General features: G+C 65.4%; 2 protein-coding genes across 2 annotated transcripts; one reads left to right on the top strand and one right to left on the bottom strand.

The window, feature by feature from the left end:
• Nucleotides 1-180: 180 nt before the first annotated feature.
• On the top strand, nucleotides 181-13,745 carry VSIG10L2 (V-set and immunoglobulin domain containing 10 like 2). The gene is made up of 6 exons (XM_088522048.1): nucleotides 181-241; nucleotides 1,731-2,096; nucleotides 7,613-7,939; nucleotides 11,167-11,442; nucleotides 13,434-13,559; nucleotides 13,639-13,745. The coding sequence occupies exons 1-6, from the start codon at nucleotides 181-183 to the stop codon at nucleotides 13,743-13,745; spliced, it is 1,263 nt and encodes a 420-aa protein (XP_088378174.1).
• Nucleotides 13,746-14,181: 436 nt separating this feature from the next.
• CDON (cell adhesion associated, oncogene regulated) lies at nucleotides 14,182-19,946 on the bottom strand. Its single transcript, XM_088522047.1, has 17 exons — nucleotides 19,895-19,946; nucleotides 19,544-19,816; nucleotides 18,997-19,143; nucleotides 18,765-18,908; nucleotides 18,404-18,688; nucleotides 17,806-18,317; nucleotides 17,535-17,703; nucleotides 17,353-17,463; nucleotides 16,804-17,013; nucleotides 16,397-16,581; nucleotides 16,210-16,315; nucleotides 15,222-15,344; nucleotides 14,950-15,150; nucleotides 14,712-14,881; nucleotides 14,563-14,633; nucleotides 14,352-14,479; nucleotides 14,182-14,279 (listed from the first exon to the last, which is right to left on the bottom strand). The coding sequence occupies exons 1-17, from the start codon at nucleotides 19,944-19,946 to the stop codon at nucleotides 14,182-14,184; spliced, it is 2,985 nt and encodes a 994-aa protein (XP_088378173.1).
• Between the last annotated feature and the right edge of the window lie 379 nt (nucleotides 19,947-20,325).

Here is a 20,325-nt window from a genome sequence, read left to right as displayed (position 1 = left end):
GATGAAATATCAGCCGGGTATCCCGTGTCCCGGACGCCGGGGCCCAGATTGCGGCCTCGGGTTTCGGCGGGGATCAAGCGGCCCATGAATAATGGAGCGGGAATCGGGGCCGGGGGAAACCGGAGCCGCCGCGGGAATTGCGGGGGGGGACGCGGGCGCCGGGAAGGGGGACATGGCGCCATGGGGCGCGCGCGGGTGCCGCCGCTCTGGCTGCTGTGGGCGCTGCCGGCGCTGGCTGCGGGTGAGCGGTTGTGGGGGGCACCCATGGGTGCAGCCCCGGACCCCGAATTGTTCCCATTTTCCCGCAACGCTGCCGATTCCGCAGGGATGGAGCCGCAGGGACCGGTCCCGCTCGGAGCAGCCGCCACGTGTGAGCGATGGGGGGGAGATGGGTGCTGGGGGGGAGGGAAATGGGGTCCCATGGGTGCAACCCCCCCCCCAAAAACAACCCCAAAGCCCCTTCCCTGGGTGCGCAGGGGAGCTGCAGAGCCCTGGGCAACTCGGTGCATGTCGGGATGGGGAGCGCGTGGGGAAAGGGAGACGGAGGGGTGGCGGGTCCCCAAGGGGTGGGGGGGGACAGCAATGGGAGGGGGTGACAGCAATGGGGGGGTGACAGCAATGGGGGGGGCCCATGGGTGCCGCCCCCCCACCCCAATTACCCCCCAAACTGAATGGGGAGCCCCTGGGGTGCAGCTGAGCCCCAGCCAACTCAGTGCATGGATGGGGAGGCTGAGACGTGACGGGGCTGGGTCCCCAAGCTGTGAGGGGGTGACACCAGTGTGTGGGGGGGTGACAGCAATGGGGGGGATGTCAGTAATAGGGGGACCCGTGGGCGCAGCCCCCCACCCCAATGACCCCCCCAAACCCAACGGGGAGCCCCTGGGGTGCAGCTGAGCCCCAGCCAACTCAGTGCATGGATGGAAGGGGAGACTGAGACGTGACGGGGCCGGGTCCCCAAGGTGTGTGTGTGGGGGGTGACACCAATGGGGGGGCTGAGAGCAATGGGGGGGGCCCATGGGTGCTGCCCCCCCATCCCAATTACCCCCCAAACCCAACGGGGAGCCCCTGGGGTGCAGCTGAGCCCCAGCCAACTCAGTGCATGGATGGGGAGGCTGAGACGTGACGGGGCTGGGTCCCCAAGCTGTGAGGGGGTGACACCAATGGGGAAGATGACAGTAATAGGGGGACCCGTGGGTGCATCACCCCAATGACCCCCCAAACCCAACGGGGAGCCCCTGGGGTGCAGCTGAGCCCCAGCCAACTCAGTGCATGGATGGGGAGGCTGAGACCTGATGGGGCCGGGTCCCCAAGGTGTGGGAGGGTGACCCCAGTGTGCGGGGGGGTGACAGCAATGGGGGGGATGTCAGTAATAGGGGGACCCGTGGGCGCAGCCCCCCACCCCAATGACCCCCCCAAACCCAACGGGGAGCCCCTGGGGTGCAGCTGAGCCCCAGCCAACTCAGCGCATGGATGGGGAGGCTGAGACGTGACGGGGCCGGGTCCCCAAGCTGTGGGGGGGTGACACCAATGGGGAAGATGACAGTAATAGGGGGACCCGTGGGTGCATCACCCCAATGACCCCCCAAACCCAACGGGGAGCCCCTGGGGTGCAGCTGAGCCCGGCGCAACTCAGCGCACGGGTGGAAGGGGCGGCCGGGCCGCGTCCCCAGGCCGGGTGGTGGCAGCGGGTGGCGTCACCGCGGCCCCGTCCGACGTCCCCGCGCGCGCAGGGGAGCTGTCGGCGGCGCCGCTGGGCGACTACGAGGAGCAGACGGTGACGGGCGTGCGGGGCCGGGCCGTGGAGCTGCCGTGCGGGGCCCCGGGCGCCGCCGTGACCTTCTGGAGCTTCGCGGGGCCGCCGGGGCCGCCGGGCGGGCGCCCGCGGGCCGTGGCCCTGGTGAGCGCCGGGGGCCGCGCGGCGCTGGCGCCCGGGGCGGCCGCGTTGGGCCGGGCCAGCGCCGGGCCCGGCGGGCGCCTGCGGCTGGCGGGGCTGCGCGCGGCCGCCCAGGGCCGCTTCCTGTGCCAGGCGCTGCGCGTGGCGCGGCCCGGCGGCCGCCTCGGCGCCTCCTACGGCGCCGTGAGCCTCCGCGTGCTGGGTGAGCGCCCGCCGGGGCCCGTAGTGCAGCCCGCGAGGCCATATTGCATCCCAGTAGTCCCTATTGCAGCCCCCGAGTCCATATTGCAGCCTGATAGCCCCTATTGCAGCCCACGAGTCCATATTGCACCCCCAGTAGTCCCTATCACAGCCCCCGAGTCCATAGTGCAGCCCGCGAGGCCATATTGCTCCACAATAGACCCTATTGCAGCCCCGAGTCCATATTGCACCCCCAGTAGTCCCTATTGCAGCCCCCGAGTCCATATTGCAGCCTGATATCCCCTATTGCAGCCCACGAGTCTATACTGCACCCCCAATAGTCCCTATCAAGGCCCACGAGTCCATATTGCAGCCCACAAGTCCATATTGCAGCCTGATAGGCCCTGTTGCAGACTCCGAGTCCGTATTGCACCCCAATAGTCCCTATCAAGGCCCACGAGTCCATATTGCAGCCCACAAGCCCCCGCTGCAGCGTGATATCCCCTATTGTAGCCCATGAGTCCATATTGCACCCCCAGTAGTCCCTACTGCAGCCCCCGAGTCCATATTGCAGCCCAATAGTCCCTATCAATGCCCACGAGTGCATATAGCAGCCCATGAGGCCCCCATTGCAGCCCGATAGCCCCTATTGCAGCCCACGAGTCTATACTGCACCCCCAATAGTCCCTATCAAGGCCCACGAGTCCATATTGCAGCCCACAAGTCCATATTGCAGCCTGATAGCCCCTATTGCAGACCCCGAGTCCATATGGCACCTCCAATAGTCCCTATCAATGCCCACGAGACCATATTGCAGCCCACAAGTCCATATTGCAGCCTGATAGCCCCTATTGCAGCCCCCGAGTCCATATGGCACCCCCAGTAGTCCCTATTGCAGCCCCCGAGTCCATATTGCAGCCCGCGAGGCCCTATTGCAGCCCACAAGTCCATATCGCAGCCCGCGAGGCCCCGTTGCAGCCTGATAGACCCTATTGCAGCCCCCGAGTCCATATTGCACCCCAATAGTCCCTATCAATGTCCATATTGCAGCCCGCGAGTCCATATTGCACCCCAATAGTCCCTATCAATGCCCACAAGTCCGTATTGCAGCCCGCGAGGCTCCGTTGCAGCCTGATAGCCCCTATTTTAGTCTACGAGTCCATATTGCAGCCCAAAAGCCCCTATTGCAGCCCCCGAGTCCATATTGCAGCCCAGGAGCCCCCGTTGCAGCCTGATAGCCCGCAATACAGCCCCCGAGTCCATATTGCAGCCCAATAGTCCCTATCAATGCGCACGAGTCCATATAGCAGCCCACGAGCCCCAGTTGCAGTCTGATAGCCCCTATTGTAGCCCACGAGTCCATATTGCACTCCAATAATCCCTATTGCAGCCCCCGAGTCCATATCGCAGCCCAAGAATCCCCGTTGCACCCCAATAGTCCCTATTGCAGCCCCCGGGTCCATATTGCACCCCAATAGTCCCTATCAAGGCCCCCAAGTCCATATTGCAGCCCACGAGGCCCCATTGCAGCCTGATAGCCCCCGTTGCAGCCTGATAGCTGCTATTGTAGCCCACGAGTCCATACTGCACCCCAATAGTCCCTATTGCAGCTCCCGAGTCCATATTGCAGCCCAATCGACCCTATCAATGTCTATATTGCAGCACACGAGTCCATATTGCAGCCTGATAGCCCCTATTGCAGCCCACGAGTCTATATTGCACCCCAATAGTCCCTATTGCAGCCCTCAGGTCCATATTGCAGCCCAGGAGCCCCCGTTGCAGCCTGATAGCCCGCAATGCAGCCCCCAAGTCCATATTGCAGCCCAATAGTCCCTATCAATGCCCAAGAGTCCATATAGCAGCCCATGAGGCCCCATTGCAGCGTGATAGCCCCTATTGTAGCCCACGAGTCCATATTGCACCCCAATAGTCCCTATCAATGCCCCCGAGTCCATATTGCAGCCCGCGAGGCCCTGTTGCAGCCTGATAGACCCTATTGCAGCCTCTGAGTCCATATTGCACCCCAATAGTCCCTATTGCAGCCCCCGAGTCCATATTGCAACCCCAGTAGTCCCTGTTGCAGCCCCCGAGTCCATATTGCAGCCCGTGAGGCCCCGTTGCAGCCTGATAGACCCTATTGCAGCCCCCAAGTCCATATTGCAGCCCAATAGTCCCTATCAATGCCCACGAGCCCCCGTTGCAGCGTAATAGCCGCTATTGCAGCCCACGAGTCCATATTGCACCCCAATAGTCCCTACTGCAGCCCCTGGGTCCATATTGCACCCCAATAGTCCCTATTGCAGCCTGATAGCCCGTATTGCAGCCCAATAGTCTGTATTGCAGCCTGCTAGCCCAGATGGCAACCCCCTAGCCCATCCTGCAGGTCACTAGCCCACATTGCAGCCCGTTAGCCCATATTGCAGCCCACTAGTCCATGTTGCAGCCCACTAGCCTGTATTGCAGCCTACTAGCCCATACTGTGTCCTGGTAGCCCACACTGCAGCCCCCTAGCCCATATGGTAGCCCACTAGCCCATCCTGCATCCTGCTAGCCCATACTGCGGCCCACTAGCCCATGTCACAGCCCCGAGTTCCTGCTGCAGCCCGCTAGCCCATACGGCCATCCCGCTAGCCACTACTGCATCCTGCTGGCCCGTGTTGCATCCCCATTGCCCCTACTGCCCCACACTAGCCCAGATCGCAGCCTGCTAGCCAATATTGCAAATCACTAGCCCATGTTGCAGCCTGCTACCCCCTAGCATCCCACTAGCCCCATAACATCCCACTAGCCCATATAGCATCCCACTGGCCCATACACCATCCTCATAGCCCTATAGTATCCCACTAGCCCCCATAGCATTCCACTGGCCACTATAGCATCCCACTAGCCCCATAGCATCCCACTAGCCCATATAGCATCCCCCTAGCCCATACAGCATCCTACTAGCCCCCATAGCATCCCACTAGCCCCATAGCAACCCACTGGCCCCCATAGCATCCCACTAGCCCCTATAGCATCCCACTAGCCCATATAGCATCCTGCTAGCCCCCATAGCATCCCACTAGCCCATAGCAACCCACTGGCCCCCACAGAATTCCACTAGTCCCCATAGCATCCTACTAGCCCCCATAGCATCCCACTAGCCCCCACAGAATTCCACTAGTCCCCATAGCATCCCACTAGCCCCCACAGAATTCCACTAGTCCCCATAGCATCCCACTAGCCTCATAGCATCCCACTAGCCCATATAGGATCCCACTAGCCCCTATAGCATCCCACTAGCCCCATAGCATCCCACTAGCCCCCATAGAATCCCACTAGCCCCTATAGAATCCCACTAGTCCCATAGCATCCCACTAGCCCCCATAGAATCCCACTAGCCCCCATAGCATCCCACTAGCCCCTATAGCATCCCACTGGCCCATATAGCATTCCCATAGCCCTACAGCATCCCACTAGTCCCATAACATCCCACTAGCCCCATAGAATCCCACTAGCCCCCATAGCATCCCACTAGCCCCTATAGCATCCCACTGGCCCTCATAGAATCCCACTAGCCCCCATAGCATCCCACTAGCCCCTATAGCATCCCACTAGCCCCATAGCATCCCACTGGCCCATATAGAATTCCCATAGCCCTACAATATCCCACTAGTCCCATAACATCCCACTAGCCCCATAGAATCCCACTAGCCCCTATAGCATCCCACTAGCCCCTACTGCAGCCCCTCATGGTGGGAAGGGGCCGGAACAGGATGGGATTTTCCCCCGCAGTGGGAAAAGGGGGGGGATTCGAGTGGAAAAAGGGTGAATTTGGGATGGGAAAAGAGGGATCAGGGGTGGGAAAGGGGGGATGTGTGTTGGGAAAAGGGGGGCACTGGGGAAAAGGGGAGAAGGGAGGTGGGAAAAGGGGGGATCTGGGGTTGGGAAAGAGCGAGAGATGGGAAAAGAGGGGATGGAGATGGTAAATGAGGGTTGGGGTGGGATTGGGGTGGGTAAAGGATGGATTCTGGTGGGAAAAGTGGGAATTGGGGGAAGAAAAGAGGGATTGGGAGTGGGAAAAGAGATCGGGGTGGAAAAGGGAGGGATTAGAGTGGGGAAAATGGGTTTGAAGATGGAAAAAGTGGAATTGGAATGGGCCAAGAGAGGTGCAGGGTGGGGAAAACAGGGATTTAGAGTGGGAAAAATGGGGTTGAAGATGGGATATGAGGGATTGGGGATGGAAAAAGGGATGTGGATGAGAAAAGTGGGTTTGGGGTGGGATTAGGGGGTGAGAAAAGAAGGATGGGGGCAGGAAAATAGGAAGTAAAATGGGAAAGATGAGACGGGTGGGAAATGAGGGGCTGGAGTCGGAAAAGCAGGGTTGGGGTGGGATATGGGGCAGGAAAAGGAGGATTGGGGAGGGAAAAGTGGGATTGGTGAGGAGGAAGAGGGTTTGAGGGTGGGAAAAGAGGGATTGGGCAGTAAATGAGGGATTGGTGTAGGAAAAACAGGATGTGGAATGGGAAAAGTAGGATTGGGGGTGGGAAAAGAGGGATTGGGGTGCAAAAAGTAGGATTGGGGGTGGGAAAAGTGGGAGGTGGGTCAGGAAGAGAGGGATGGTGGTGGGAAAAGAGGGATTGGAGGTAGGAATAGCGGGGTGGGGTGGGAAAAAAAAGAGAGATTAGGGTGGGAAAAGAAGGATGTGGTCTGGGAAAAGGGGGATTGGGGTGGAAAAAAGTGGGGTTGGGAGGGTGGGAAATGAGGGATTGGGGTGGGAAAAGAGGGATTGGGGCAGGAAAAGCAGGATTGGGGTGGGAAATGAGGGACTGGGGTGGGAAATGAGGGATTGGGGCAGGAGAAGTGGGATTGCGGGTGGGAAAAGAGGGATTGAGGTGGGAAAAGCAGGGTTGGGGGTGGGAAATGGAATTGGGGTGGGAAATGAGGGATTGGGGTGGGAAAAGCGGGATTGGGGGTGGGAAATAAGGGATTGGGGTGGGCAACAAGAGATTGGGGTGGGAATTGAGGGCTTGGGGTGGGAAAAGAGGGATTGGGGCGGGAAAATGGGATTGGGGGTGGGAAATAAGGGATTGGGGTGGGAAAGGAGGGATTGGGGCAGGAAAAGCGGGATTGGGTGTGGGAAACGAGGGATTGGGGTGGGAAATGCGGGATTGGGGGGGAAATGCGGGATTGGGGTGGGAAAGGAGGGATTGGGGTGGGAAAAGAGGGATTGGGGTGGGAAAAGAAGGATTGGGGTGGGAAAAGTGGGATTGGGGGTGGGAAATAAGGGATTGGGGAAGGAGAAGTGGGATTGGTGGTGGGAAAAAAGGGATTGGGGTGGGAAGAGCAGGGTTGGGGGTGGGAAACGGAATTGGGCTGGGAAATGAGGGCTCGGGGTGGGAAATGAGGGATCGGGACAGGAGAGGTGGGACTAGGGGTGGGAAAAGCGGGATTGGGAGCGGGAAAAGCGGGATTAGGAGCGGGAAAAGCGGGATTGGGAGCGGGAAAAGCGGGATTGGGAGCGGGAAAAGCGGGAGCGGGCCGCGCTGTCCCCCGCAGTGCCGGTGTCGAAGCCCTGGGTGCGTCCGGAGGCGGCGGTGGCGGCCGAGGGCCAGGGGGGCCCGGTGCTGCGGTGCGGCGTGCGCGAGGGCTCGGCGCCGCTGCGCTTCTCGTGGCGCCGCCGCGCGCCCCCGCGGCGCCACCGCGGCGACGGGGACGACGGGGACGACGATGACGATGACGACGATGGGGACGGTGGCGGGACGTGGCGGGGGGCGGCGCTGCGGCTGGCGCCGGCGGCCCGCGCGCACGCCGGCTGGTACGCGTGCACGGCGCGCAACGAGGTCAGCAGCCGCCGCAGCCGCCCGGCCTTCCTCGATGTGGCCTGTGAGTGCGCGGCGCGCCTGTCGCGACGCGCTCCTAGCCCCTATCGCGACAGCTATCGCGACGCCTATCGCGACGCGCTCGTAGCCCCTATCGCGATGCCTAGCGCGACGTGCTCGTAGCCCCTATCGCGACGCCTAGCGCGACGCGCTCCTAGCCCCTATCGCGACACCTATCGCGACGCGCTCCTAGCCCCTATCGCGACGCCTAGCGCGACGCGCTCATAGCCCCTATCGCGACAGCTATCGTGACGCGCTCATAGCCCCTATCGCGACGCGCTCGTAGCCCCTATCGCGACAGCTATCGCGACGCGCTCATAGCCCCTATCGCGACGCGCTCGTAGCACCTATGGCGACGCCTATTGCGACGCGCTCATAGCCCCTATCGCGACGTGCTCATAGCCCCTATCGCGACAGCTATCGCGACACGCTCATAGCCCCTATCGCGACGCGCTCGTAGCCCCTATCGCGACACGATCGCCGCGCCTGTCACGACACTTATCACGACGCGCTCATAGCCCTTACCGTGACACGATCGTAGCCCCTATCGCGCCGCGCTCGTAGCACCTATCGCGACACGCTCATAGCCCCTATCGCGACGCGAGCGCCGTGCCTGTCATGCCGCCTAGCGTGATGCGCTCATAGCCCATATCGCGACACCTATCGCGACACGCTCATAGCACCTATCACGACGCACTCATAGCCCCTATCGCGACGTGCTCATAGCCCCTATCGCGACGCCTATCGCAACGCACTCATAGCCCCTATCGCGACACGATCACCGCGCCTGTCGCGACGCCTATCGCAATGCACTCATAGCACCTATTGCGACGCGATCGTCACGCCTATCGTGACAGGATCGCGGTGCCTATCGCGACATGATCGCCGTGCCTGTCGCGACGCCTATCGCGACGCGCTTGCGGCGCCTATCATGATGCACTTATAGCACCTATCGCGACATGCTCGCGGCGCCTATCACGATGCGCTCATAGCACCTATCGCGACACGATCACAGTGCCTATCGCGCTGCGCTTGCAGCACCTATCACGACACGCTCGTGGTGTCTATCGCGACACGATCGTGGCGCCTATCACAACATGCTTGTGGCACCTATTGCGATGCGCTCGTCACTCCTATCGTGATGCGATCGCCATGCCTATCGCGACGTGCTTGTGGCACCTATCGCGACACGCTCACCAGTCCTATCGCCACGCGCTCGCCACTCCTATTGCAATGTGCTCATAGCACCTATCGCGACGCGCTCAGAGCATCTATTGCGACTCGCTCCGACGCGCTCGTTGCCCCTATTGCGCTGCGCTGGCAGCCCCTATCACGACGCGCTCGCGGCCCCTATCACGACTCGCTTGCAGCCCCTATCGCGCCCCGCTCGCAGCCCCTATCGCGACGTGCTCTCTCCGATGTGCTCGCGGCCCCTATCGTGCCCCGCTCGCAGCCCCTGTCGCGACTCGCTCGCGGCCCCTATCGCGCTCGTGGCCCCTATCGCGACGTGCTCTCTCCAACGCACTCGCAGCCCCTATCGCGCCCCACTCACGGCCCCTATCGCGCCCCGCTCATTGCCCCTATCGCGCTCGCAGCCCCTATCGCGACGTGCTCTCTCCGACGCGCTTGCAGCCCCTATCACGATTCGCTCGTGGCCCCTATCGTGACGTGCTCTCTCCAATGTGCTCGCGGCCCCTATCGTGCCCCGCTCGCAGCCCCTGTCGCGACTCGCTCGCGGCCCCTATCGCGCTCGTGGCCCCTATCGCGACGTGCTCTCTCCAACGCGCTCGCAGCCCCTATCGCGCCCCACTCACAGCCCCTATCGCGACTCGCTTGTTGCCCCTATCGCGCTCGCAGCCCCTATTGCGACGTGCTCTCTCCGACGCGCTTGCAGCCCCTATCACGATTCGCTCGTGGCCCCTATCGTGACGTGCTCTCTCCAATGTGCTCGCGGCCCCTATCGCGACTCGCTCGTGGCCCCTATCGCGACTCGCTTGCAGCCCCTATCGTGCCCCGCTTGCAGCCCCTATCGCGACGTGCTCTCTCCGATGTGCTCGCGGCCCCTATCGTGCCCCGCTCGCAGCCCCTGTTGCGACTCGCTTGTTGCCCCTCTCGCGCTTGCAGCCCCTATCGCGCCCCGCTCGTTGCCCCTATCGCGCTCGCAGCCCCTATCGCGACTCGCTCGTTGCCCCTATCGCGCTCGCAGCCCCTATCGCGCCCCGCTCGCAGCCCCTATCGCGACCCGGTTGTGGCCCCTATCGTGCTCGCAGCCCCTATCGCGACGTGCTCTCTCCGATGTGCTTGCAGCCCCTATCACGATTCGCTCGTGGCCCCTATCGTGACGTGCTCTCTCTGACGTGCTCGCAGCCCCTATCGCAACTTGCTCGTTGCCCCTATCGCGCTCGCAGCCCCTATCGCGCCCCGCTCACAGCCTCTATCGCGCCCGCTCGCAGCCCCTATCGCGCCCCGCTCGTTGCCCCTGTCGCGCTCGCGGCCCCTATCACGACTCGCTTGCTGCCCCTGTCGCGCTCGCAGCCCCTATCGCGCTCGCAGCCCCTATCGCGACTCGCTCGCCGCCCCTATCGCGACGTGCTCTCTCCGACTCGCTCGCGGCCCCTATCGCGCCCGCTTGCAGCCCCTATCGCGACTCGCTCGTTGCCCCTATCGCGCTCGCAGCCCCTATTGCGACGTGCTCTCTCCGATGTGCTTGCAGCCCCATCACGATTCACTCGTGGCCCCTATCGTGACATGCTCTGTCTGACGCGCTCGCAGCCCCTATCGTGACTCGCTCGTGGCCCCTATTGCGACTCGCTTGTTGCCCCTATCGCGCTCGCGGCCCCTATCACGACTCGCTTGCTGCCCCTGTCGCGCTCGCAGCCCCTATCGCGACGTGCTCTCTCCGACTCGCTCGCAGCCCCTATCGCGACTCGCTCGCGGCCCCTACCACGACGTGCTCTCTCCGACGCGCTCGCAGCCCCTATCGCGACTCGGTTGCGGCCCCTATCGCGCCCCGCTCGCAGCCCCTATCGCGACTCGGTTGTGGCCCCTATTGTGCCCCGCTCGTAGCCGCTATCGCGACTCGCTCGTTGCCCCTGTCATGACTCGCTCGTAGCCCCTATCGTGCCCCGCTCGCAGCCCCTATCGCGACGTGCTCTCTCCGACTCGCTCGTTGCCCCTATCGCGCTCGCAGCCCCCGTCGCGCCGCGCGCTGACGCGTCGCCGCTCCCGCAGACGGCCCCGACGCGCCGGTGATCACGGCGGGCGGCAGCCCGGGCGCGCGGGCGGCGCTGGCGGCGCCCGAGGGGGCGGCCCTGGTGCTGCGGTGCCGCGCGGCGTCGCGGCCGCCCTGCCGCTACGCGTGGCTGCGGGACGGCGGCCGCGTGGCCCGCGGGCCCGCGCTGGCCCTGGGCCGCCTGGCGCCCGCGCACGCCGGCACCTACGCGTGCCTGGCGCGGAACCCCCGGCTGCGCCGCCGCGCCCGCGCCGCGCTGCGCCTGGCCGTGCAGCGTGAGTGCGCGCGGCGGCCGCACGGCCCCGAGCCCAGCTCCGTCCCCAGCCCCGTTCCCAGCCCCATTCCCAGCTCCATCCCCAGCCCCGTTCCTAGCTCCGTGCCCAGGCCCGTTCCCAGCTCCATTCCCAGCTCCATTCCCAGCCCCGTTCCCAGCTCCGTGCCCAGGCCCGTTCCCAGCTCCATTCCATGCCCCATGCCCTGCCCCATTCCCAGCCCCGTGCCCAGCTCCGTTCCCAGCCCCATTCTCGGCCCCATTCTCAGCCCCATTCCCAGCCCCACTCCCAGCCCCGTTCTCAGCCCCACTCCCAGCCCCGTTCCCAACCCCATTCCCAGCTCCATTCCCAGCCCCACTCCCAGCCCCGTGCCCAGCCCCGTTCCCAGCCATATTCCCAGTCCCGTTCCCAGCTCCATTCCCAGCCCCATTCCCAGCTCCACGCCCAGCCCCATTCCCAGCCCCATTCCCAGCCACATTCCCAGCCCTGTTCCCAGCCCTGTTCCCAGCCCCGAGCCCAGCTCCGTGCCCAGCCCCACTCCCAGCCCCATTCCCAGCTCCATTCCCAGCCCCATGCCCAGCCCCATCCCCAGCCACATTCCCGGCCCCATTCCCAGCCCCGAGCCCAGCTCCGTGCCCAGCCCCATTCCCAGCCCCACTCCCAACCCCATTCCCAGCCCCACTCCCAGCTCCATTCCCAGCCCCACTCCCAGCCCCGTGCCCAACCCCATCCCCAGCCATATTCCCAGCCCCATCCCCAGTTCCATTCCCAGCCCCATGCCGAGTCCCATTCCCGGCTCCATTCCCTGCCCCATTCCCAGCTCCAGTGCCCGGTGGGTTCCCAGTTCCCTTCCCAGCCCCAGTCCCGGTTGCTTCCCAACTCTGTTTCCAACTGCACTCCCAGTTTCCCAGCTCCCTTCCCTACTGGATCTCAGCTCCCATCCCCCTCGGGTTTCCCACTTGCTTCCCAGCTTTCTTCCCAACTAGGTCCCAGCTCCAGCCCCCTTGGGTTTCCCACTTGTTTCCCAGCTCCATTCCCAGCTCCCATCCCCCTTGGGTTTCCCACTTGTTTCCCAGCTCCATTCCCAGCTCCCATCCCCCTTGGGTCTCCCACTTGCTTCCCAGCTCCATTCCCAGTTCTTCCCGTAGCTCCTTTCCCAACACTGCTCCCTGTTGCAGTCCCTGCTCCAGCCTTCCCTCCATTTGCAGTTTGATTCCCAGTTCCATTCCTGGCCCTGTTCCCAGATCCAGTCCCCCTTGGGTTCCCAGTTTGCTTCCCAGCTCCATTCCCAGTCCTTCCCTTAGCTCCCTGCCCAGCTCCATTCCCTGTCAGCTGCCCAGCTCTGGGCTTCCCTCCATTCCCAGTTTGCTCCCAGCCGCCTTCCCAGATGCATTCCCAGCCCTATTCCAAGTTCCAAAATCCCAGCTCCATGCCCCAGCATTCCAAGTTTGCCTCTCCACTTCCTTCCCAACTGGTTCCCAGCTCCAGGGCCCCTTTGTATTTCCCCTTTGCTTCCCAGCCCTATTCCCAGCTCCATTCCCCATTGGGTTCCCAGTTTGCTTCCCAACTCCCTTCCTCGCTCCAGGGCCCATTGGGTTCCCGGCTCTGGTCATCCCTTTATTCCCAACTCCTTATCCAGCTTCCACCCACTCCTCCCTTCTCCATTCCCACCTCCGTTGGCCCCTGGGCTCCTAATGCCAGATTTCCCTCCATCCCAAGGTTGGGAAGCTCCTGGGCCTCATGGATTTCCCTTTAGCTTCCCAGATCCATTCCCTCTTGGCTACCCTTCGCTTTGCTTCCCAATCCCAGGGTGATTCCCAGGGTGATTCCCAGCTTTATTCCCAGTTGGGGCCCAGCTCCAGCCCGGGGTGCTTCCCAGTGAGGCCCAAGCTCCATAGGGAGAATCCAGCCCCCTCCAGCAAGGCGGGTGCGGGTTAGGGGGCCCCATTCTCGAGTTGCCCTCAGTAGGTTCCAGAGTGAACGCTCTCACGCAGCCCGGCCCCGGCCTCGCCTGGCTCCGTACGCGGCGGCGCCGGCGGCGCTCGCGGCGATGCTGGTGGCCGCCGGCGCGGCGCTGCTGGCCGCGCGCCGCCTCGCGCAGCACCCGGAGCGGCACCCCCGTGAGTGCCGCACGTCCCCCCCGGATCCCGAATTCCCGGCGGGAAGCGGCTCCCCCGCTTCCCGCGTATCCGTCCGCAGGGCTGCACCGGCTCCTGTTCCGCCGGCCCGGGGCCGAGGCCGCCGCGGAGGAGCCCGGGGAGGCGCCGGAGCCGCCGGCCACCGTGGCCGCCGCGGTGCCGCCCTGAGCGCCGGCGTTCCCAAAATGAGGAAAAATCAATAAATGGAATCACTGGAAAACAGGGAAAAGCGCCGTTAATTAAGCGCTCGTCCCGCACCGCTCGCCCGGATCCTCCGGCGCTTCCCCACTCCGGGGCGCGGATCCAGCCTCAGGCAGCAGCAACGGAGGCTCCCTCAGTTCGTCCGAGCTTCCCATCATTCCGGAGATCATTCCTCCTTTTTTTTCCTCTTTTTTTAATAAAAAACACCTTATCCGGCTAGTCTGGCGGTGCAGGGAGAGGGGAAAACCAGGAATTTCCAGGCATAAATAATAAAAAACTGTCTTTTCCACCCGAGATACATTCATCCGACACTACTACCGAAAAATAAATAGCGACTCTCTGTGTTCGAATTCACCCTCCTCCGGGATTCCCGGCTCGATCCGGGGAAGACGGACGCGATTCCTCAGCTTTCCCGGAGCTGCCGGAGGCTGCCGGAAGGCTCCAAGGAAACGGCGGACGCTTTCCGCGCCGCCTTGGCGTCGGGAAGCACGTGGCGCTCGCCTGCGGCGCCGGAGAGAGCCGGGGTGATTCCGGAATGTCGGAAGCGATTCCCGGGATTTTTCCCGCCCTTACCGTCGTCGGCTTCCCGGCAGCGCGCGCGCTCCTCCGGCGCCGCCAGGCACATGGCCACCACCACGTGGTTGAGCGGCGCCAGCTCCACGCCGTCCCGCTCCGGAACGCCGGGGGCTTTCCCGAAACACCTGCACGGAGGAGAGGCGGGAAAAGCCGCGTGGCGAGGGACGAGCGAGGAAAATCCCTCGGGAACGGCGGCGGGAAGCGGTACCTGTTGTTGTTGCGGCAGTTGCGGCAGCCGGGGCGCTCGCTCGGGGGCAGCGCCGCGTACAACCCGGCGCCCTGCGGGAGACACCGGATCGCGCCGGGATGCACGGGATCATCCCGAGCAAAAGGGCGGGTTGGGAAGGGGGTCCTCACGTTGGCGAGCGGGTGGGGATGCTCGTATTCCAGGGCGAGGGAGGCGCCGTATCCCGGGAAAAGGCCGGCTTTGCGGCGGGCGTGCGGGCAGGCGCCGACGGCTCCGGCCAGCGCCGCGTACTCGGCGAGCGTCCCGGCGCCGGGGCACAGGTACCCGGGCGCCTCGCACTCTGCAACGGATGGGACCGCGTCACGGCGTCGCAATTCCCGGGAATGCTGCCGGGAAGGCGGCACTCACTGTGCGCGGCGCCCGGCGCGCGGCTCTTGCACAGGCACATGGCGATGAAGGCCAGGAGGATGAGCACCATGACGGCCAGCACGCTGCCCACCGCCACGTAGAGCACGTCGCCGCCGCGGCCGCCGCCGGGACGCTCCGGCGCGCTGGGCGGCGCGCTCGGAGCCTTGGCCGGGTACTCGGAGGCTCCCGGCGGGCGCTTGACTGCGGAAAAGCGGGAATGAGGAGGAGGAGGAGGAGGAGGGCGGCGCGCGGCGCCGGCCGCGCGGTCTCACCTTTGGTCTCGCAGATCATCACGTTGCTGTAGTCGCTCTCGCCGCCCTCGTTGTAGCACTGCATCTTGATGTCGTACGACGTCTCCGGCTGCAGGTGGCTGATCAGGTGCCACTGCCGGCTCCCTGGAACGCCGAGGCGTCATCCCGCGGAATTCCATGGAAAACGGAGCGGAGCCGCCGGCGCGGCGCCCCGCGCGCCCTGGCCGCCGGCCAGCGCTCCGCTCTCCAGCACTCGCCCCCTCCGGCTTTCACCGGGAATCTCCGCACCGAATCCCCCCGAATCCCACCCCAGCGCGGAGTTTTGGGATGCTTCGATTCCGCTCGGCTCGATTCCGGAGCCGAGCGCGCCGAAGGGCGGATTTTTCCCCCCTTCTCCCGCCTCGTTTTCTCCCCCACCCCCAAGCATTCCTTCGCCTAATGACTGCAGCAGGTTTTAGGTTTCCGCTTCCAAGCGCCGGGGGAGCTGGAAGGGCTCCGGGCGCTCGGAGCGTCCCGGGCTCGGAGGGCAGCGGGGGCCGGCGCGCTCGGAGCACGTCCGGGAGGGCAAATAAATCAGGAGCGAGCCGCTCCGCGGGGAGGAATTATAAACACCCGCGCCGGTGCCCAAAATTCTGGGTGGGAACGCGGGGGTTTCGGAGCGCTCCGCCACCTCGCTCCAAGGAAAGTTTCCAAAATAAAGTTTCCCGGCTCCGCTCGCGAGCGAAAGGAACCGGGAAAAAACAACCCAGGGCGGTGGGACGGGGTGAGCTCAGCGCGAGGAGGAGGCTTTTCCAAGGGTGTTTTTTAGGAGCGTTTTCCAGCGCAGACATGAGGTAATAACCCCTTCCAGGAAAGGCGATGAGCTCATGCGCGCCGGGGCCGAACGGAGAGCGCGAGCGGAGGCAACGGGAACGGAGGGGGGACCCCCAAGGGCTCAAAATCACCCGGTTGGGACGCGCCGAGGGCGGAATAAACCCCGTTTCGAGCCGGTTTGGGGGCTCCCCGCTACCTTCGACGACGTCGCGCTTGTAGTCGCTGTCGTTGTCGCTGTCCGTGGGGCGGTAGTAGATGTAGAAGCCTTGGATGGGGGTGTTGTTGTTCCGGGACGCGACGTACTGCGAGGCGAGGGAGGAAAGAGGCCGCGATGGCGCCGGCGGCCTCCGGAAAGGGGGTCCCCCGAAACGGGGGGCACTCACGGTCCACTTGAGCATGATCTGGGTGTCGCTGACGGCCTCGGTGTAGGCGATGTGGGGGCCGGCCACGGGGCGCGCGGAGAAGCGGGCGCCGGCGAAGGCGGCCACGCGGTAGGGGCGCGACGCGGCGCTGCGCGGGCCCTCGCCGTGGCTGTTCACGGCGCTCACGCGGAACTTGTAGGTCTCCCCTTTCCGAAGAAACACGGAAAAGCCGGGAAAAGGGAAAGGATGAAGGAGGGCAAAAACACATGGAGACGCCCAACGCGCGCGAGCGGAATGATCAACCATCCCCATGGCGCTTTTCCAGCGCGGAAAACGGCTCTGAGGGCGGCCAAAGGGAAGGCCCTTATCCCTATTTTTTGGGATATCCCTATTTTTTGGGATATCCCTATGTGTGTTTTTTGGGATACCTGGCTCCAAGCTGGCGACTTCCACGGAGAGCTTGGAGGGGGAGATGCCCTCGGCCGCCGTGAGCCAGTCGCCGCCGCCGCGGCCCAGGCGCTTGAACTCCACGCGGAAGGCGCTGATGGGGGAGCCGCCGTTGGCGCGCGGGATCCACGCCACGTACACGGACGACTCGGACGCCGCCGACACCGTGGGGCGGTCGGGAGCTTCCGGCACTGCGGAGAAAGGCGGGAGCGCCGCGAGGTCACGGGGAGCCTCCTCCGGATCCGCTCCCGAGGACGCCGCGGCGCTCAACGAGGGCGGTCAACTAGAGATTGCCTGCGAGGTCATGGATATTCCCCGGAAAAGCGGGAATTTCTTGGAAAAATATCATTCTAAGGGAACCGTTCCCCTAAGGTTCGCAGGACGCTCCGGCCCGGACGCGGTACTTACGGAGCTCCCCGGCCGTTAGCGACAGCAGGGGGTGGAAAGGAGAGACGGGGGGTTACGAAACCGCGCTCGGAGCGGCGCGCCGGGCCCAAGCGGGGCGTCCGGCGGCGCCGGCGCGCGCTCACCTCCGCTGTGCCGCGCGGCGTCCGGCGGGAGGACGACGCCGAAGTGGCCTCCGCGGGTGACGGGGGGCGGCGCGGGCGCCGCCGGCGCGGCCTTGGCGGGCGCCGCGCGCTCTGCGGGAACGCCGGGATGAATCCGGGCGCGTGGCGCGTTCCCGCGGATCCCGCGTTCCCGGCGCACCCACCTTTGGCCGTGCGGAAGGTGAGCATGGCGGGCTGGCCGTCGCCGGCCGCGCTGCGCGCCACCATGAGCACCTCGTAGAGGCTGCCGGGCTCCAGCTCGCCCAGGCGCAGCTGGTTCTCGCTGCCCGGCACGCGCACCGTGTGCCAGCCCGCGCCGCCGCCGCCGTCCAGCTGCGGGAAGAGCCCTTTTTCCTCGGAAAAACCCCTTTTTCCTCGGAAAAACGCCCACGCGGAGGCCGAAGGGAGGAGGCCGAGGCGTTTCGGGCCTCTTACCTTGCGGTACTTGACGAAATAGGCGTTGACGGGGGAGCCGCCGTCGCGGCCCGCGCGCCACACCAGGGTGTAGGCGTCCGCCTTGGGCGTCTGCGGGGGGCTCAGGATGACGGGGGCGTCGGGGGCGCTGGGCGCGCGCTCCGTGCGCCGGCCTCCACCGCCGCGGCGGCCTGCGGGAAGGGAGGCCGGTGGGATCGGCGCGGCGGGGACGCGGCGGCGCGCGCGGCGCGCGTTCCTACCGGGCCGCACGCGGAGCCTCCCCGTGGACTGCGCGAAGCCGAGGCCGTTGGCGGCCACGCACTGGTAGAGGCCGCCGTCGCCGGGCGTGAGGCCGCGGATGCGGAGGCTGCCGCCGGCCGCGCGGTGCCGCGGCGACGCCGCCACGGGCGCCGCGTTGTGGAACCAGGCGAGCGCCGGCGCCGGGCGGCCGCCCGCCGCGCAGCGCAGCCGCACCGCCGAGCCCGCCGCCGCCACCGTCTCCGCGCGCAGCCCGCGCGAAATGGAGGCCGGTTCTGCAAAGCGGCGAGCGCCTTAGCCCAAAAAAGCGGATTTGGGGCAGCCAAACGCGCTGTTTTTTTTCGCCGTGTCCACTCCTCACCGAGGACGCTAAGCGAGTAGCTGACGGAGGCGGCGCCGAGCGCGTTGCGCGCCACGCACGAGTAGTTGCCGGCGTCGGAGGCCTCGAGGCGCTCGGTGGCCAGGTGGGAGTGCAGCGGGCGCCAGGCGCCGGCGGCCAGCGCGTCGCCGCCGTCCTTGAGCCAGCGCACGGCGGCGGGCGGCCAGGCGGCCACGACGCACTCGAGCGTGAGCGCGCCGTGGCGCGGCGCCGCCAGCGCGCGCGGCGCCCGCGGGTGCAGGATGCGGAGGCCCGGCGGCGCGGAGGCTGCGGGAAGGAAGGAGGCGGGAGCGCGGAGGCCGCGCGGCCCGGCGGGCGCCGCGGGGGCCGGCGGGGCACTCACGGGCGACGACGAGCGTGCGGCCGGCGGGCTCCGTTTTGAGCTCGCGGGTCACCGGGTTGGAGGCCGCGCACCTGTAGGAGCCTCCGTCGGCGGCCGACACGTTGAGGATGTGCAGGTTTCCCGACGGCAGGATGAGGTAGTTGTCTAGGGAAAAAAAAAGGAGAGAATTCCAAACGAAATTCCCCGCAACTCCGGGATTGTTTTTCCCCGCAATTTTCCGGGGGTTTCTCACCCGTCGAGCGCTCCAGCCACCGGCCCCGCACGCGGAAGCGCACGCGGGCGCCGGGCTCGCTCCGCGGCACCTCGCAGCCGATGAAGGCGCTGCCGCCGGCCGCCGCGGTCACCACGGCGCTCGCCGCCGGCGCGAAATCCGCCAGGGCTACGGGAAAGGGGGGAAGAAAGGGCAGGATGCGAGTTAAAAATATGGAGTTTTAATCCATGCTGCTGCTGGGCGTCTCGGAGCGCTCCCTTCCTTCCCTTTCCCTCGCAACGCGCCGAGTTTTCCGACGCCGGCTCCGTGGGGAGCGCGGCGGAGAGGGTCTCGCCATGGGTCAGCACTCTACCCAAACACGGGCTCTTAAGCGCGCGCTTTGAAAGCGCTTCCCGGCTCTCCGGAGGCTGCCGGATACGCTCCATATCCCGGCCGGAGGAATCGCTCGCGCGCCGCTTTCCCCGCGGAGGCGACCGGGCGGATTCCCCTATTCCCATTGCGCTATTCCCGCCCGGAGCCCCAGGCGTTAGGGATTCCCGGCTGGAAAACCCCTCGGGAAGCGACTCACCGCCGACGGTGACGGTGGCGGGGCGGCTGACGACGGCGCCCGCGGCGCTGCTGGCGACGCACTCGTAGCGGCCGGCGGTGGCCGGGCCCAGCGCGGCGATGCGCAGCGAGCCGGCCCGCACCTCCACGCCGCCCGCCCGGTTTTCCAAGGGCTTCCCGTTGAAAAGCCAGGAAAGCCGGGCCGCCGGCGGCTCGGCGGAGCAGCGGAGGCGCACGGGGCCGCCGGCCCGCTGCACGGTGGACGCCGGCTCCGCGACGAAGCGCGGGGCGGGATCTGCACGGAGGGGCGAGCGCGGTGACGGGAAGGGGACACGGATCGCCGGGAATACGCGGAGCGGGAACGCGGGCTCACCCGGCGGCACGGCGGAGACGAGCGCGGCGAGGGCGAGCAGCGCCGGCCGCATCCCGCCAGCGCGCGGGACGAGCTCCGCACTAGGAAGAGCAGCAGCTGGAAAAGACACGGAGACGGTGAGCGCGGCGCTCGGGTTAAATAAATAAGTAAATAAACAGGAGCGCGGCGGGGGAAGAGCCAATTTTCGCGGCGCTGCGGGAAGCAGCTGCGAAAGCGAGCGGGGTTTCTCCGCGCGCTTCCGAGGGGGCCGATCCGCCTCCGAACCAGATCTCGCCGCGCTGTTTATTTACGCGGCGGAGCGGGGTCAGCTTTAACCCCGGCGCGCGCCGCTACCGGCTTCGCCTTTGGCTCCATCCACGCTCCGACGCGGCTCCTCGTCGGAGCCATCCCGCAGGAATGCCGGGATTCGGGCCCCTGTTTTGGCCGTGCGT

This window comes from Tinamus guttatus, unplaced genomic scaffold (genome assembly GCF_059628265.1).
Source record: "Tinamus guttatus ecotype Peru unplaced genomic scaffold, ASM5962826v1 Tinamus_guttatus_pri_ptg000143l, whole genome shotgun sequence".
In the NCBI taxonomy this organism is placed as follows: Eukaryota; Metazoa; Chordata; class Aves; order Tinamiformes; family Tinamidae; genus Tinamus; species Tinamus guttatus.
The sequence above is the reverse complement of the archived record's forward strand: the minus strand, read 5'-3'. Positions and strand labels throughout refer to the sequence as shown.